Source organism: Pituophis catenifer, unplaced genomic scaffold (assembly GCF_029215685.1).
Source record: "Pituophis catenifer annectens isolate HBS135680 unplaced genomic scaffold, rPitCat1.0.hap2 SCAF_3, whole genome shotgun sequence".
Classification (NCBI taxonomy): Eukaryota; Metazoa; Chordata; class Lepidosauria; order Squamata; family Colubridae; genus Pituophis; species Pituophis catenifer.
The window spans coordinates 60,413,379-60,429,988 of record NW_027256883.1 but is presented as its reverse complement, the minus strand read 5'-3'; the positions used below and the strand labels follow the sequence as shown (position 1 = coordinate 60,429,988).

Sequence of the window (16,610 nt, the reverse complement as noted above, 5' to 3'; positions counted from 1 at the left end):
TTTTCCTCCCATCAATTGGTCTCATCAAGAAAGCAAACAGTAAAAAGGAGTAAAGCCCCCGTACATACTGATCACACCGGATGGGAAATGTCAGTCACTCCTCCACCTTCCAAAGAGTCACAGATCAAACAGTGGCACCACCGAAGAGGATTACTTTAATGCCTCGCTTCCCTCCCTCTCTCTCTCTCTTTCTTCCAAAAATCGCAGTTTCTTCTGATACTAGAATTATGCAAACACGTTTTTAACAGGGATTATTGTTTATAGTTGATCTCGATCTGAAACAGAAAACAAACAAAAGCCCCCACCGGACAACCCCCCGAGATACTGTGTGAAAGATGGGGGGTTCCAGAGAGAAGCCGAGACATTCACAGGGTGGGAGAGATTAACGTGACCTATCTCCCCCCCCCCTGTTTAAACTCCTGGGAGAAAGAGATCTACTCTCCCTCTCTTCTCATTTCACTGAAATATAGCACACATTCAGATCCCAGAGCTTTCAGACAGTCTCAACTGATAGACAGACACATCGAGCTGCTTTTCCTGCTTCAGATTTTTTTTACTCCTCCTCCTCTTGCCAACGTCACCCTGACAATTACAAATAGCTCTCATACAAACCCATACCTGTCAATCTTTTTAATTGCTTTGTTTAATTTTAATGTTTCTTTGGGTTGCTTTTTTTGTTTTGTTTCTTCCAGACTAAACAACACACGGCAAACACCATAGCAGAGATTTTATTTTATTTTATTGTTCCTGGAAAACGAGGCTTGTTGTACAGTAGAACTCAAAATAGTGATAGTCTGGTTTTAAAGGCAAGTATTGACTGCACAGTTCAAGTTCTCCGGAGCTTGACTGCCAAGGATTTGGGGAAAGGAGGCACACATAAAGCAAGCGACCACCACCACACCACATTGAGGCATTTTAAAAAGTTTGTTTTATGGAAAATAATATATGTAAGATTTTTACATTTTTAGACACAGATAAGTTATATAAAAAGAGAAATCACTTTATGGGGAAGGTGGAAGGTTAAGACGTTTGATAAATTTTTTAAATTGAAATTTCTTGCCAGAATCTTAAACAAAAGGTATCTTTGTGTAAAAGGTAAACTGATTTCTTAAATAAAACTTTTAAGAAAGGATTTCTAACTTACTTGAAATCACTGTAATCAAGAGTTAAATAAGTAATTTTTCTTTTCTAACCTGTGCAAAGCTGTTTCGTGTTTACTGTAATTAACACTAAGCATTGATTCCCAGGGCATAGTTTCAGACAGATCCCTAGTTTTTCTGCATCTGGCAACATCAAAGATTTGCATCGAAAGCATCTTGTATAGCAAATCTTCCTCGAAAGTGATTTGGTGTGTGTATGTGCGTGAGAGAGAAGTCTGTTAAGTGGGTGTATAAAAACTTGATCGTGCAATGTCTCCTCTAAAGTAAATTTACGGAGTTTAGTGGAGCTTTCTCCCAGATAAATAGGTATAAAGCTAATAATTTAAGCAGACACTATCTATGCAATATTGAGCATAGCAGAAATGTGAAAGCTCGATCATAGATTAAAAAAAACAATACTGAGGTCAAAAATAAATATGGCAACATTGTTTAAGACCATATTTAACAGAGTGAGGAGGGGGGACAAAAAAGCAATCAATGCATTTTCCAGTCTTATTTTGTCATATGGGAACGTTATAAAACCACGAGGAGCTGAAGAATATAGGAAGTAGTTATTAGGAATCCTATTATTATTGCTATTACTACTGCTATTGCTACTACAATTACTATCATTCGGAGCTCACATATTCACGCCTGCCCAGATTTTAAAATATGCTTTCGATCCTTCCGTAAATCTCTGGTGCCTTTACAGTATTTTCATCCCAATGCAAGCGCAGTTTCCAGTCGCGGTCGCAGGCGGCTCTGGTTTGATTTGTACCACCTTACGAGGAAGTGAACGTTTCGCACGGAAGGGGAGGGGCCTGTCTTAGCAGCCAGCGGCTCTAGCAGGCTGCTAATAACATTGCCAGATTAGCTGCAACTTCTTGCTCCCAGCCTAACCTTTTATTGAACTAATCCTACATTCGAGTTTTCTTTTTTCTTCTTCTCTATTTTATATAGGAACGGTTTAGAAACCATCAGTTCCGGGTGTTGTGTTCTTTTCTTTAAGGAAAGAGCTGGGGGGGAGGGTAGACGCGGCAGGTTGGAATATGCAATTATAGTCTCTTCCTTAGCAAGCAAATCAGTCTCCTTCACCAAAAAAATGAAGTAGAATAAGGTCGGGGATTTGCTCCTTCCTCTGCCCCAAAAGTACGTTTTCCTTCCTGAGTGAAAGGCAAATCTTTCAGTTTCTGCACGCATTCGAGCGCTGTGTGATTCTGCCCGTTTTGTTCTAGGACTGCACAAAACAGCGCGCGGGGGCTTGGCTTGTTCCTGCGACAAGATCAAGTTTTAAGCAAGCTCAGCTCAGAAACGAACTTTGCCCGTGCTTTAAAAAAAAAAAAAAAAAAAACCTAAAGACGGGACGCAGAAAGACCGCCGCAGGCGAAACTGCCGCAGCGGCTGCTAACTGCTGATCTAATCTTTCCGAGTGGTGGAGGGGCTGGAAAGGGAGGACTTGGAGCTAGGCGGCAGCCCGCTGCATTAGACTTTATTTACATACACAAATCGCAATATACCGAGCCTGCCTGTACTGGAGGGTTGCACGCTTGCGAAAGACTCCTCCTAGGTTGGAGAGCGGCGAAAGGTTGGTCGATGACTTTCCACGGGCGGATCAGCGTGTGGCTGAAATCTCGGGGAGCTTGGCACCGTTGGCTGAACCAACAGCATCTGATTTCTCCGGGGAGACGTTCCCGGGTGTGTTTGAGTGCTCCTCCGACCCGGCCCATCGTGGACATGTCCTACTCGCGTCACTTTATGGATTTCCAGGGCTCGTCCATTCCCACTTCCATGAAGAAACTGGTGGCGACTAAGCTGAATTCAAACTTCCGAGAAGCTGTTTCCCTTCTCCACGACGCGCCCGTGCCGCTCCCGGGAGACGGCGATCTGCTTATTAGAAACAGGTGAGAGAATCCATTCCCCTCCCGCCTATTCCTCCCACTCCCAAGGCTTTGGCACCTCCGCCATAACTGGAGAAGGAGCAGGATATCCCTCCCGTTGCTACCCGCCCCGAATCTTTTCCCAAGCAAAGGTAGGATCCTTTGCGCCCACCCCACCCCTCCCGCGCAGGCTGGCGCTCTTTGCGATCCTATCGAGTTGCATCATCTGCCTTGGACAACTGTTGGCATACTTTATTGTCCCAAATATTCTTCCCCATAACCCCGCGTGCCCACTTCCGTGCAAGCAAAGCGGCCGTTCAGTTGACGGTCGGCCGCCAACTCCTCCATATTTTATGGGCAAAAAGTGGGAAGGCAATTATGCTTTCTTCCCCCCCCTCCGGAAAAAAAAATCCATCACCCAGTCAAGAAAAAGATGAGAAAAGTCGTGAAGCGACTTTATCTGGAGCCTGTAGGTGACATCAAGGTGCAAAAGAAGAAACTTCGACAACCAGGAAATGAATTTCCAAGCCCCTCCCAGGCTGGGTAGGATTGCGGCCACAAACTGAGAGTGCAAGGGGTATGGGTAGGCGGCCCTTTCTTTGCCGTATAGCCCTGGATAGGAGATGGCTAGTTGCTATATATAATAAAGACTGACAGATCTGTGTGGATCTCCACGTGCGGTTAGTACCCAGCAATTGGGACGTAGAATTAGAGCTTAGGTTATTTATCGTCATCTTGGGCTGGGTGCGCGCGCATGTAGCACACTCCAGACAATATTTTAGACTAGAGGAAGTTGTGTACAAAACTCTACCTTTCCCCCCTCCCCATCGCAGTCTTCCACGTCACTAACCTTAAGCGTGTTCAGAATTAACAGAAAAGCAAGGGACCTCCATGGTATGGGGCTGCCACCCACCTTTCCCTGTCGGTCCTCAGCTGGTTAATTCTACTACCCTTTTTTTCCCCCTTCACAACAAAAGCAAGGATAAAAGCAGATGCAGGAGGAAGGTGCAACCCCCTGCACAATCGCTTTCCATTTACACGGAAGGAAGGCCTTACCGATTTCGGTAAAAATTTACTTCCTCCCACTCCCTGGAAGCCCGCTGCCTTTGACAGTATATGACTATTGTTCTGCAGTTAAGATACCGAGCGCAGGCTTGCATAGCTTTCTTAGAGCTTTAAAAAGCACTGCTTTATGTAGGATCACTTTATAGCAAAAACAAATATATGTTCGGACAGAATATAGTTTCTCCAAATGGATTTAGTCTGGTCTTTTTTTCTGTTTTTAAGATTATTCCCCTCCTAGGTACTTCCATTGTGTAAAAACAACTTTTCAGAACCAAAAATCTAAAAATCGGGCAGGGGGGAGAAGCAGCTGTCCTTATCTTTTAGTCTGTGATTTGTGGGAAGATCTTTAAGAGTTTATTCAGATTCAAGGGTTGCTGTCTCTAAAACGTTTACTTTGGGATAATCCGAGATTGCCTTTCACTACTTTTTTTTAGTCGTATTGAATCTGGTAGATTCAATTAAATAAAGTGCAATGACTAGAATGAAATAAATGATCAGTGAATCTCACAAAGCCAGGTGTTGATATAAATGACAATAGTTATCCTAGCTCTGCCTGAACCATAGGAATATACTCATGCATGTACTGTGCAGCATTACCCACATTATAAAGTCTTACCTCTCTGATGTCAAAGGTTTGAATTATTGCAGCTATCAGAAGGCAGCATTTAGAAAGCAAGTACCTGAACGTTGCTAATGTTAAAGGTGAAAGTGATACCTAGTTCTGGGTACATTGAAATCCACTTTCTTGGGGGGGGGGAATTGGCTGATACAAAAGGGTACAGGACCATACACTGTGCTTCCTGACTGTCTCTGGCATCAAAACATTGTTATGTCCTTGTTCTCAGATCCCCTCCTCCACAGCACTTTCTCCCCCCCCCTCTTTCCCCATGCAATTTGAAAATTTATGCATGCAGTTTATTTTTTTTTTCAATGTAGCTCCCATTCTTCCTTTTCTGCTGGGTGGGCTCTCTGGGGAGTTCAAGAATGCTTGTACGCTCTCCAAAGTTAGAGGAATGGGGGATGCCAAGTCTCAAACATATAAGGACATCTCTTTCTCCCTTCCCCCTCTCTATGGAAAACACATTTTGAGTTTGCAAAGGTGCATGTGAAAAATCAAATTGGGAGTTCACAACTTTTGTGTCATGTGGATTGTGTGAGGTGATCTCCTGCCCTCCCCCTCCTTTTTTTTTTCCTGGAGGTTCTCACACAGGCAACAGCAGAGATCTCATTATGCAAAATAAAGTGTGTTAAGAATACAGTTCTTTGACGCCTGTTTTTACTCTTTGAAAGCTTCCTCAGGTTTGTCTACACACTTTCATTTTTTGTAGTCTGGGAAAGTGTCTGCACTCTCATTAGAATAAGTGCAGTCACCTGGATTTATTTAGCCTTGAAAATTCATTCTGGTCAATCACAAGACAAGGGAGAAGGAAAGAAGGCAGGAAAAGATGTTTAAGAATACCACTACGTTCTTACAGATTTACTACTTACTCACCTGAACATGCTTATAGTACAGAGCTAACCTTTACATTTTGTCTTGTCTGTGACTCTTATACCCATGTATGCCTGAATGACATTTATGTTGCCTTGGGCTATTGAAGTTCATTTGACTTCATTTAACTTTTTTCCTTTTTTTAGAACAAGATTTCAATTTAGATGAAATCCTTTCTGCCTCTGCTTGGAAAATGTGCCTATCCTCACCACCGAATAGATATGCAGTAGGATATATTTTGAATGGTAGAAATAAACCCCCTGCAATATTTATAGAGAAAAAGTCATTGGAAAATACAGCAGTACATTGTATTGTATTGTGACCAGTGTGATTTTGTGATCAAAATCAGGAAGAAAACATAGTAAACTAAACATTCTAAACATAGTATTTAGGAAGTTATATATCTCTGCCCAGCCTCTGTCTCAACCCAGAATGCTAATTTCTGTCTTCCTGAGCAAATGCAAGACTCAGCACAGGTATGAGAAGCAAATATGTGGCAAGTGTCTGATTTTTATAGAAGTGCAGTGTGATAATAAAACATAGGTATAAAAATCTGGAAAAGAAAAATTGAGGATGGGTAGATTCTGATGGAAAGTGTAGAAAAGTGGGAAGAGATGCTACAATTGTCTCCTGCAGATTGTTTGGGTTAGACTCCCCCCTTCCTGGCTGGTGTTGGTGACTTTGTTTTGTCTGCCTGTTCAAGCTTCCTGTCCAACATACCAGGTCTTCCAAGGGAGTAAATTGCTTCTGAATAAGACATACAAGCTGCTTAAACTCCTTTAAACATTCCTTCCCCCCCCCCATCTCACATATTAATCTAAGTTTACAACCGTATGGAAAGTGGAGGCCTTGGTTGTTTAGGTTAAGCATTTCAATGGGTTGAACTGTGTTAAAGGCTTGGGTGCCTTCTACTTTGACCAAAGAGTAAAGGAGGAGCAGGGGCAAGGCATCTGTTAGGTCAATAGTTAATTTACTGGATAATAGTGGTTGCTGTGGAAAGGCCACACATCTCCTTCCCCTCACACAAGCTGATCCTGAACTTGCAACTTAGTTTTACAAACAGATACAAATCTATGATGCCCACAATTGTCCAATTGATTTCAGTGAAACCTAACTATGCTGTTGCTGTCTAACCAGTGCTTCGATGGAGCTTTCACCTGAAAAGCCCCAAAGCTACTGGGGTAATTGTAAATGGAGTAGTTGTGCAATAATAGTGTATGAGTGAAATTTGCTGATGTCTTGTAAGACTAGTGGGAAGAATTCTTCAGTCTGTAATGAAAGCTTCATTGATTTTTTTAAAGTCACACAATTTTAGGTACACACCTATAGCATTTCCCTAACCTTGGGATTGCTAAAATGGAATTTTAAAAAAAGTGAAGTTTTGTGTTGAATGGGATAAGGGAATTTAATCAGAGTCTGGCGATTAAACTGTTGAGTCATGTTCTGAAGAAGGAAGAACTTCCAGAAGGGATTAGAAAGGTTGCTAAACCTAATTTGGTTTATTGCTTGACTTTCTGCTGCTGTCATGGTAATTTTGCGACCCTGTCTTTCCTTTTTTCTGGGCAATCCTGCCATTTTTGCCCTTGTCCATCTGAGAGGAAAAAGCTCCTATAAAGTTGGCAGGAGGTAACCGTGAGCGCCTGGAAAACTTGCCAAAGAAAACCCAAAGTGGAAACGGCCTCAGGTACTTGGCATAAGGGAAGAAAAGCAATGGTGCTTGGGAGAAGATCACCCAGTGGCCTTCCTCCCTCGAGTCGAGCGGGTTACGGTACTCCTTACTGAGACAGAGCCGTCCAGTCTGCTTTGCAACCACTTCGCCTTTGTTGGGTACACGCACTGGCGGCCAGTGGGGGAGTCAAAGTAAACACGGCTCCCACAGCAGAGCTTATTCAGATACAGCGGACGAAGGTGCTACTTGTAATAGCACTTCGACCAACGGAATTATTAAGACGCCGCCATCCGCCCTCGCCCAGACAGCCACCTCGTTTACGTGCCCCCCAAGTTGGCGCCGCTACGCTCTGCATTGTATTATTTCGTGTTACAAAAGTTAAAAAGGAAGAAAATTGGGGGGGGGGAAACGGGCTTAGGCGGGAAAAGTTGTCTAAACGCGTGTGGTGAAGGGTCACCTCTTCGGCGTTTTTGCTTTAAACCGGAGAGGTGGTTCCCACCCCAGCTCTATGCAAAGTTTCACTTCAGATCCGAGGCTGGATCTGGAGGAAGAACGCGCTCGGGGTCTCGGGGCCAAAAAATTCAAAAGCCTCGAACTTGATCTTGCGCTCTGGAAGGGAGCCGCTCGCGGAGCGGGCAGGACCTTTGCCTCGGCTGAGGGAAAGAGAGGCGTTGAAAAAAGACTGCAGAAGCGTGAAGGCAGCAACAATTAGGCTCGCGGGAGGAAGGAAATTTTCAGACGAGCCGCGCCGCCCTGTGACTTTGGGCGATAAATTGGGGGGGGGGGATGATATGTGCAGCACAAATCAGTTGTATGAAGTAGAGAAGCGAGGGATGCATGAATAAATAAGGCCGGTTTCGTGTCCAACCGCCGCCTCTCGGGGTAGCAAACTTCCTGCAAGAAGTTGGGTCTAGAGGCGAGGCGAGGCGAGTTTCCTCGCGTAGTTGAGGCTTCTCCCATCCTCATAATGGTGCCCCGATCTTTTGTTTCTAACAACGCAGACCTTCGCTTTAGGATCTTTCTCTCTCTTATACACACAAACACACACGGCATGCACGTCTCGATTTACTTTTCCAGTACAGGACGTAGAAAGGGTATGAATTAAAGCTACTTGGGTTTGGTTTGGTTTTCCTGAAGAGCCATAAATAGAACGAAGATATCCTCTGATGCAGATGCAGGCTAGATTGTATAAAGAATTGGACACTACAGAAGTTCAACTGAGGATGTATGGGCATATATTTCTGAATCTGTAACTATATCATACATATAACAACACTTCATAATTCACTTCATAAAAACATAACTGTTTTCTTAGAATTAGAAATGTCCAAAGACCTTCCTTTACTTTAGTTTTTTCTATACATATAAATGATTTCAAATCCCCATAAATCGACAATATTTTTTTACATGTTTTTTCATCCATGTGCATAATGAAATGCCAATATTTATTTATTTTTGGATATAAAGAACAATCGTCAGCATAGATGCTTTTTAAACTTATGTGGAAATACCTGTCTTTCTTCAGTTTACTTATTCCTTAGCATCACAAGATACTTCGTTGCCCATCTTTAATACTTTTACTCATTTTTACCTGTTAAAAATCAATATGTGCAAACTAGTGGTGCACTATTTTACTTTTTCTGTTCAAGGTTCTTTTAAGGTGTTTTAGTCATTTATATACAGCAAAATGTTTTAATAATGTGCAAATTAGTTGCATCAAAAGGCAAATTTATTACAGTCACTAGATCAATTTTCTTTAAATTTGCCTGCAGTAACATTTTTGTCCATCGACCTTGGAAAGGACTTTGATACTTCACATTATCATTAGTCATATAAAGTGTTGTTACAATCAGAAATGTAAATTTGCTGCCAGAGTCAATATATTTGCTAATTCTATTCTATTCTATTCTATTCTATTCTATTCTATTCTATTCTATTCTAGTAAAAACATATTTTTATTCCATAGCTTATCAAAAATAATTTTTATCTTTGTTACTTTTGTCATGCATAACAAGAATGCCTTGGGTTTTCATTTGAAGATGCAAGGTCAAGTCTGCATGTTAGAAAAAATGCAATCTGATTACAGTGATCTTTTTGGGGGGGGGGGTCACACAAAATAATTCCTGCTGCAACCTTTGAAATATTTGAAGAGGCGTCACTTAAATCTCCAGCCTTGTGCATTTAAATGAAATTATTTTCTTACAAGTCTTATCAAAAAGAGATCTTAACACATTTTTGTTTTCTTCTAGATTTGTTGGCATTAATGCATCTGATATTAACTACTCAGCTGGCCGGTATGACATTTTGGTTAAGCCTCCATTTGATGTAGGTTTTGAAGGGATTGGTGAAGTAGTGGCCTTGGGCTTAAGTGCAAGTGCAAATTACACTGTAGGCCAGTCTGTGGCCTACGTAAGACCAGGAGCTTTTGCTGAATATACAGTTGTGCCTGCTAAAGAAGCCATTCCAGTACCTTCTATGAAACCAGAGTTTCTGACTCTTCTGGTAAGTGGAACTACAGCATATATTAGTCTGAAAGAACTTGGAGAATTGTCTGAAGGAAAGACAGTTCTGGTGACAGCAGCAGCTGGAGGCACTGGACAGTTTGCTGTACAACTTTCAAAGAAAGCAAAATGCCACGTAATAGGAACTTGCTCCACTGATGAAAAATGTGCTTTTCTGAAATCTATTGGCTGCGATCGACCTATCAACTATAAAACTGAAAATGTTGCTGCTGTCCTCAAAAATGAGTACCCCAAAGGTGTGGATGTTGTGTATGAATCGGTTGGTGGAGAAATGTATGACTTGGCTATCAACTCCTTGGCTATCAAAGGTCGCCTGATCATTATTGGGTTTATTTCTGGCTACCAAACACTTACTGGCCTGCCACGAAGTCACACAGAAATGCTACCAGCAAAGTTGCTAAAAAAATCAGCTAGCATCCGAGGTTTCTTCTTAAACCATTACTTTTCTGATTACCAAATGGCTATGAAACACTTGGTTGAAATGTGTGAAAAGAGAGAAATTGTTTGTGAGGTGGACTTTGGAGACCTGTCTCTAGAGAACAAGTTTACTGGCTTAGAGTCAGTGTTCCATGCTATAGATTATATGTACATGGGGAAAAACATAGGAAAAATTGTAGTTGAATTACCTCACTCTGTCAACAGTAAGCTGTAAAAACAGAACAATGACATAAATCAAAACAGAGCAAATGGGCATTTTATGCTTGGCGATAATGTTTTAATTTCTTTAAAGCTGGCAACGGGTAACATATTAAAATAGCAAAACAGTATTTTGATTTGTTTAAGAGGTTTTGTGGGGTTTAAAAATGCAGCTTGTAGCTGGTATTACATTTACTTCCACATTTTTTGGTATGGAGATTTTCAATTTCCAACTTGCAGTGGATTTGAATATAATTCTAGGCAAGCGCAGAACTGTTACAAATTGATGTCATACCTCTCTTCTGGAACTCAGTATGTGAAGGCATATGGAGCTGCAATCTTATGCTGTTTGAATAAGATGAAGTCCATTGTCCTTAAAATGGCTTAGTAGCCACTTTAGTAGACATGCTTAGGATTATGCAGCAATCCTATATGCATTTTACACAGAAATATGCCCTACTGATATTCAGATTGATGATGCCTATAAACGTCTGTATGAGACTGCACTATTAAACTATATTTGAGATTTGTTATACATACAATTTGGGATACATACAATCTGCAAAGACATTGTGGTAACAATAATACTCTAAACTTTTTTTCTACAAAGCTTATTCTATATAGCACATTTTTATTATAGTATGAACATGTATGATCTTTTTATGCGAGTGTTGGTTGAAAATGATTTTTTTTTACTTTTGAATCAACCTTGCCAGCTTATTTTAATTTTTTGTTATATTTTGGGACATTTGATTATCTTATAAAATTATATTTGAAATGTTATCTTGCCATTGCACTCATTTATAACTAGAACTTTTCTAATGTTATCTAACTTTTTTACATTTTGTTGAAGATAAATAATCCAGGAATTTTCAGATTAATGAAATACACTAGAAGATATATGCTGTATCTCTGAAAAATGGAAGTGGTACAGATTAAAATGTTGGATTAGAATGTCATCAGTATATAGAATGTATTTGGCATTGTAATCAAATGTCATTTCTGTAAGAGATCGTATTGTACAATTCTGACTATAAGCATTAAAATTATTTTTTTGCAGTTAATTTTTTACAGCATGGTTCAGTTATCCAGTTTTTCCTCCTTTTGTTCAACAATGTGATCTCATGCCTGACTTATTCGGCTAGAAGTTCCAGTGGAACATAAACTTTTTTGAACTTAACAAAACTTGTATCTAGGTAGACATAAATAGAACTGAGCTGTCAATAATTGCCTTTGAAATGCAGTTGTTTTTTTAAAAAATCATTTTACAAGTAAAGCTTTCTATAGTCACCTTATTTCTATTCACTTTGTGTTTCCTATTTGGGATTTGCGAAAGGCAAACATGTTTAATTTCCAAGTGCATCAGTATATGATGCACTTGGATTTAAAACAAATACTGATTCAAAACAAAGAGGGTTTTTTTCAGAAATTTCAAAGATGACAAAAATATGATATATTTTAAATATCCTATATTGATTTCCAGTTCTCGGCTCTTTTACTTTTTTAAGAATTTGGACAATTGGAAACAAGTTTTAAGAAATCTAAAGCATTCTTTGAGTAGGGGCTGGATTTAAATTTACAGACAGACCCTAAACCAACTAAATACCATTGTATCGGTGGGATTAAAATGATTTGTATCTAAATACTTCAGTTTAATTTAGCTTTGGATTGAGCTGGTAATTTTTTTGTTGTTAAATTGTAACTGAATTAAATTTTGGATATTGTTATCAGATGAAATTTTTATAGAAACATTGTCATCATAATTTAATTTGATTATTTAATAAATAAATAAATAAATAAATTATTTGATACGCTCAAAAAATCGAAACTTCAGAATAATATTCAGTTTTAGACATAAACAACTCATGCTAAGTATTTGTAATCCAGGTCTGTTATGAGTTATTATATATTAATGCTATATGTCTAAAAATCATAATTTTCAAATTGCTTATATTTTTCAAATTGCTTATCTGTGCACATTTTTAGTATTTGAATCTTACAATTAATTTTGTTATAAACAATATTTATATGCATACCATAAATCTTAATTTCAAAAATAAGATCCACTGATTTCAAAGAAATTACTTCATTTTAAATTTGCTTGGTATTACTGCTACTAAAATACTTGGTATATAATTATACTAAATATGTTTGGTATACTAGTGGTATTTACTACTAAATATGTTTGGTTTACTACTATGTGTATAAATTCTTTCAGTTTCAATTGGGCAGCTAATATGTGCCTAAATAAATCAATAATTCACTTAAATATTAAGTGATTTATTGTATGACAGTTTTAGCAAGAAATTTTATGTCATTTGTATAACTGAAGATTCTGAATTATTTCTCTGCACTAATATAACAGTTACTGGAAGAGCTGACTGTAAAAATTATCAAATATATTAAAGCAACGCAACAACTTAAAGTATTTTCTGTTAATAATAGTCACAGCCATTCTGTTGGATGTTGTGATTTAGCTGATTCATATTGTACACAACAATATAGTGTGTGGTAGTGCAAATACAAGTAAGCACCATGATGAATACCATAATAAGTGAAGCAAAGGTAATTCTCATAAGAATACAATGGAGTAGAAATCCTGATTTCTAAATCTCTGTTAGCTATGTTCACTATATATTTATTTAGAAACTCCTAACTTAGCTTCACGGTAATATAGTATTGCTTGAGAAATATGTATTAAATTCAATTGGACCTGAGATTACATACAAGTGAAAGAAAATACCTATATGATATTCACATTAAAATGAATTGGACTGCAGTGCTTATTTGGAGTCACATAACTTGTGGATTGTAATTATATTTCATTCTCTTTCAATTTAATTCAAAAGATATTTACATTCAAAGTCTTATTGTGGATGCTATGTTATTGTTTTGTTTCTTTGATGAAATTATTCTCAAAAGTGTCAATAAATGTTCCCAGGCAACTCTTGGTCAGCTCCACCTTCAATGACATTCTCTACGTTTACATGGGCAAGAGATAAAAAATGTCCATATGTCATTAATGAATTGGTATTTTTGAGATGTGTATCAAATATGTGTCTTACTATGCCTAATTTTTTATTACCATCGCATATGTAACACCGATGTTTCTTTTACTTAGAGTTATTATAAATTTACCATAGGCTGGATTAAGTTAATTCTGAGCATGTAATTAATTTCAAAAAAATATTTATGTATTTTTTTAAAAGACTTATGTGGTCACCCTTCTTATGAAAGACTATTATCATCACAACAATCAGGAAAAAACAAAACCAATAACACCACCATTCTTAATACAACCAAGAATATAATCCCTGACCTCCATCCTCACTCTGTCCCAGCTCTTGAGGGAAGAGCCAGCTCTTTATGGCTTTTCACTCAGCATTTGTACAAAAGTGGTATACAGAAGAGACTGTTGGTAGATCAGTTGTCTTCCTGAACTGTACAAGTAATAATAATGTACTTAAGTTTGATTTCAAGTTGCCCACTATATGAGTTGGTGGAGAGGAGAGGATAATTTTTCCATTCTCAGGCTTTTGAACTAAGATATGTAGTTGAATATTTTTCAAAAAGCTGCACTAGAGGCTATGGGAGTTCAGAAAAAGCCATGACGCTTTTGTATACAACTTTGGATTTAGCATCCAAAGGATTTATTTTAAAATGTGTTTTTTAAAAAAGTGAATCCATAATTGAGGATGCATGTTACCGCATGTTAGAAAGTTACTACAGGTAGTTCATTTAGTGACCATTTGAAGTTACAAACCACACTGAAAACAGTGCCTTAGAATCATTTTTCACACTTTTGAAAAGCATCCCCATGATCATGTGATCAAAATTCAGATGCTTGGAAACTGACTCTCATTTATGACGGTTGCAGTGTCCCGGGGTCATGTGATCACCTTTTGCAAAACTTCAATGGGGAAGCCAGATTCATTTAACAAATGCAGTGACTCACTTAACAACTGTGGCAAGAAAGTAAAAGCAGCCTTTTTTTTTCTACATGGAAGTAAACTAAAGCTTCAGTGATGAGGGATACCAAGAAACGAAGAATATGATATAAAAATAATTTTAAAGATAATATGTGGTAAACGTATTCATTTGCACTTGCCATTTTAGCATATTGTATAAGATAATTTTTCTATTGAATGGATCTGATTTTTAAAAATAAATTATGATTCACAATATTCTACTGTTGTTTTGAATTTTTTTTTAAAAAAAAAAAAGCCAGTTGCTGTCTATAGGCTATGTAAATATAGGTAAGTGAACTGTTCAGGGAAAAGTTTTCCTCAGTCTTCAGAAATGTTTTTTTATTTGTTCGTTGCCTTTCCTCAACCAAACAGAGAAAAAAACCTCCCCTATTTGAATAGGCTGTTAGTATCTATTTTACAAGATTTACTCATTTTCAGGTGCCTAATATAGCTGCTAGCATGCATGCACAACAATACAATTTGTATGGTAAATGGAACCAAATAATGCCTTCGCTGAATGTTATGGCTGCACTGAAGAGAAATGTCACGGTAAATAGCTGCCAAATTATGGATCATACCGAAGTGTCACAACTGCACTAAAGACAAATGGGGCTGGAGGCTATTGCCACCGGGACGCTTTTGAGTTATGGAGAAGAAGCACAGCCTTGATGTGAGGCTCTTTGTGTCGTCATTATAGCAAAGGGTTACTGGTGCAGTGTTCAAGAAAGTCTAGACCAATGGAAGGGCTGGTTATTAATCTGTCTGTTTCTAATCTATCAGCTGTAGAACAGACCGCCTTCAAAACACGTGAACACGCCTAGCAGGAAAGAGATAAAGACACTAAACACTGCAGGTCTTATTAACATAAATGGGAATGGGAAAGGACAGGCAATGGCCAAATGTCAAATGCTGTAATCAAATAAAATATATGTACCATGATGTTTAACATCCTACTACACATTTGAAAAGTTTACTTGCTTGTGACTCGGATATATATGTGTGGAATAAAGATGTAATCCATTTTTTTCTCCCTTTGTAAAGAGTTGAATAGTCCCAGTTTCATTCATTCATTTTAATGGAGGGGTAATAAAGATGAAAGACTTAACATTTTAACTGATGCACTCCTTAAGTGAATGAAGAGAAATTTATTATGTTTTGCATGGCAATGATAAATTCTGAAAGTGCCTGTGTGTTTGGGATGTTATAAAAGCCCCATGTTAAAGGGGAAAAAAGCATAGAATTAAAGCAGAAAAGGGCCACCCCCCTCTTTTTTTTGTAATCTTGAACAGATTGCATTATTTTTGCTTATCCTTAGAAACTAGACACTTCCCAGGAATGAAAAGGTCTTTTTCTTTAAAAAAATGATTTACCCCGATACAAGATCTTTACTACCATACTTGCAGTCATTTTCAGATTTAGCAACCTATACATATACTTTAAAAGTGGGGTGTGTGTGTGTGTAGGATATGTTTTTAAAATACATTTTAAGTAATTACTATAATATTCTAAACAGAAATGAATGCTGTAGCGCAACTGTCAGTCTTCATTTTTAGAGAAAAAGTTTGGGCCAAAAATTGTGGATGAATTACCACTATTCTACAGAGAATGGCATTTTTTTCATATTGTCCTTAAGGTCAGTGGGAGTCCAGGATTATGGGCAGGTTGCACACTAGTTAAATTTTGCAAACTCTTAAATATGTGCTAAGTTTTCCATGTTATGAATAAACAGAATTCATCACTATTTCTCTTAATTTATTTTTAGCTCAGTACTGATAAATTTGTCTCTTATTTTACATTCTAATATGTGTGATCTATATAGATACAATACTTCATATTATACCTTAACACTTTGAAGCTTTTTTTTAGCACAGTAAACAGTTTGATTTTGGACAATGTAACAGGTTTTAACAGGCAAAATGACAACCCTTATTTAAAATTTCTGCTTTGTCATCTGAAACAAAATTCTATCAAAACCCAACTAGAATGTCTTGAAATAGTTATATATAATAGTTACCCAAAATTAATGTTTATATATTGCACAGTTGCAAGTAATTGCTGCTTATTAAATGAAAACTGTGTGTTACGTACTTTAGGAACATTTTGGCTAATGAGCATGTAATGTTCTTTGTTTAGTGTAGAACTTTCTGTGTTCAGATCTACAAGATGCTGGAAAGTTGACAAATTACATCATTTAAGACAGATGCCTGCCTTGGGGAAGATTTTTTTTTTTTAGATTTCCTGTTTC

At 38.0% G+C, this 16,610-nt stretch overlaps 1 protein-coding gene across 2 annotated transcripts; it reads left to right on the top strand.

Annotated features, from left to right (window-relative positions):
• The first annotated feature begins 2,038 nt into the window (after nucleotides 1-2,038).
• PTGR3 (prostaglandin reductase 3) lies at nucleotides 2,039-10,847 on the top strand. Of its 2 annotated transcripts, none has more exons than XM_070942428.1 (2): nucleotides 2,039-3,040; nucleotides 9,489-10,847. In XM_070942428.1, the coding sequence occupies exons 1-2, from the start codon at nucleotides 2,733-2,735 to the stop codon at nucleotides 10,411-10,413; spliced, it is 1,233 nt and encodes a 410-aa protein (XP_070798529.1). In that variant the 5' UTR covers nucleotides 2,039-2,732; the 3' UTR covers nucleotides 10,414-10,847. The 2 variants fall into 2 exon arrangements, with proteins under 2 accessions (XP_070798529.1, XP_070798530.1); XM_070942429.1 differs by lacking the exon at nucleotides 2,039-3,040 and adding an exon at nucleotides 5,968-6,046.
• The last annotated feature ends 5,763 nt before the right edge of the window (nucleotides 10,848-16,610 follow it).

Excerpts from the sequence above, each read along its gene's own strand:
- PTGR3 (XM_070942428.1), top strand. The coding sequence starts at position 2,733 with ATGACTTTCCACGGGCGGATCAGCGTGTGGCTGAAATCTCGGGGAGCT. Across the intron at positions 3,041-9,488 it reads GATCTGCTTATTAGAAACAG|ATTTGTTGGCATTAATGCAT; the intron begins GTGAGAGAATCC and ends GTTTTCTTCTAG.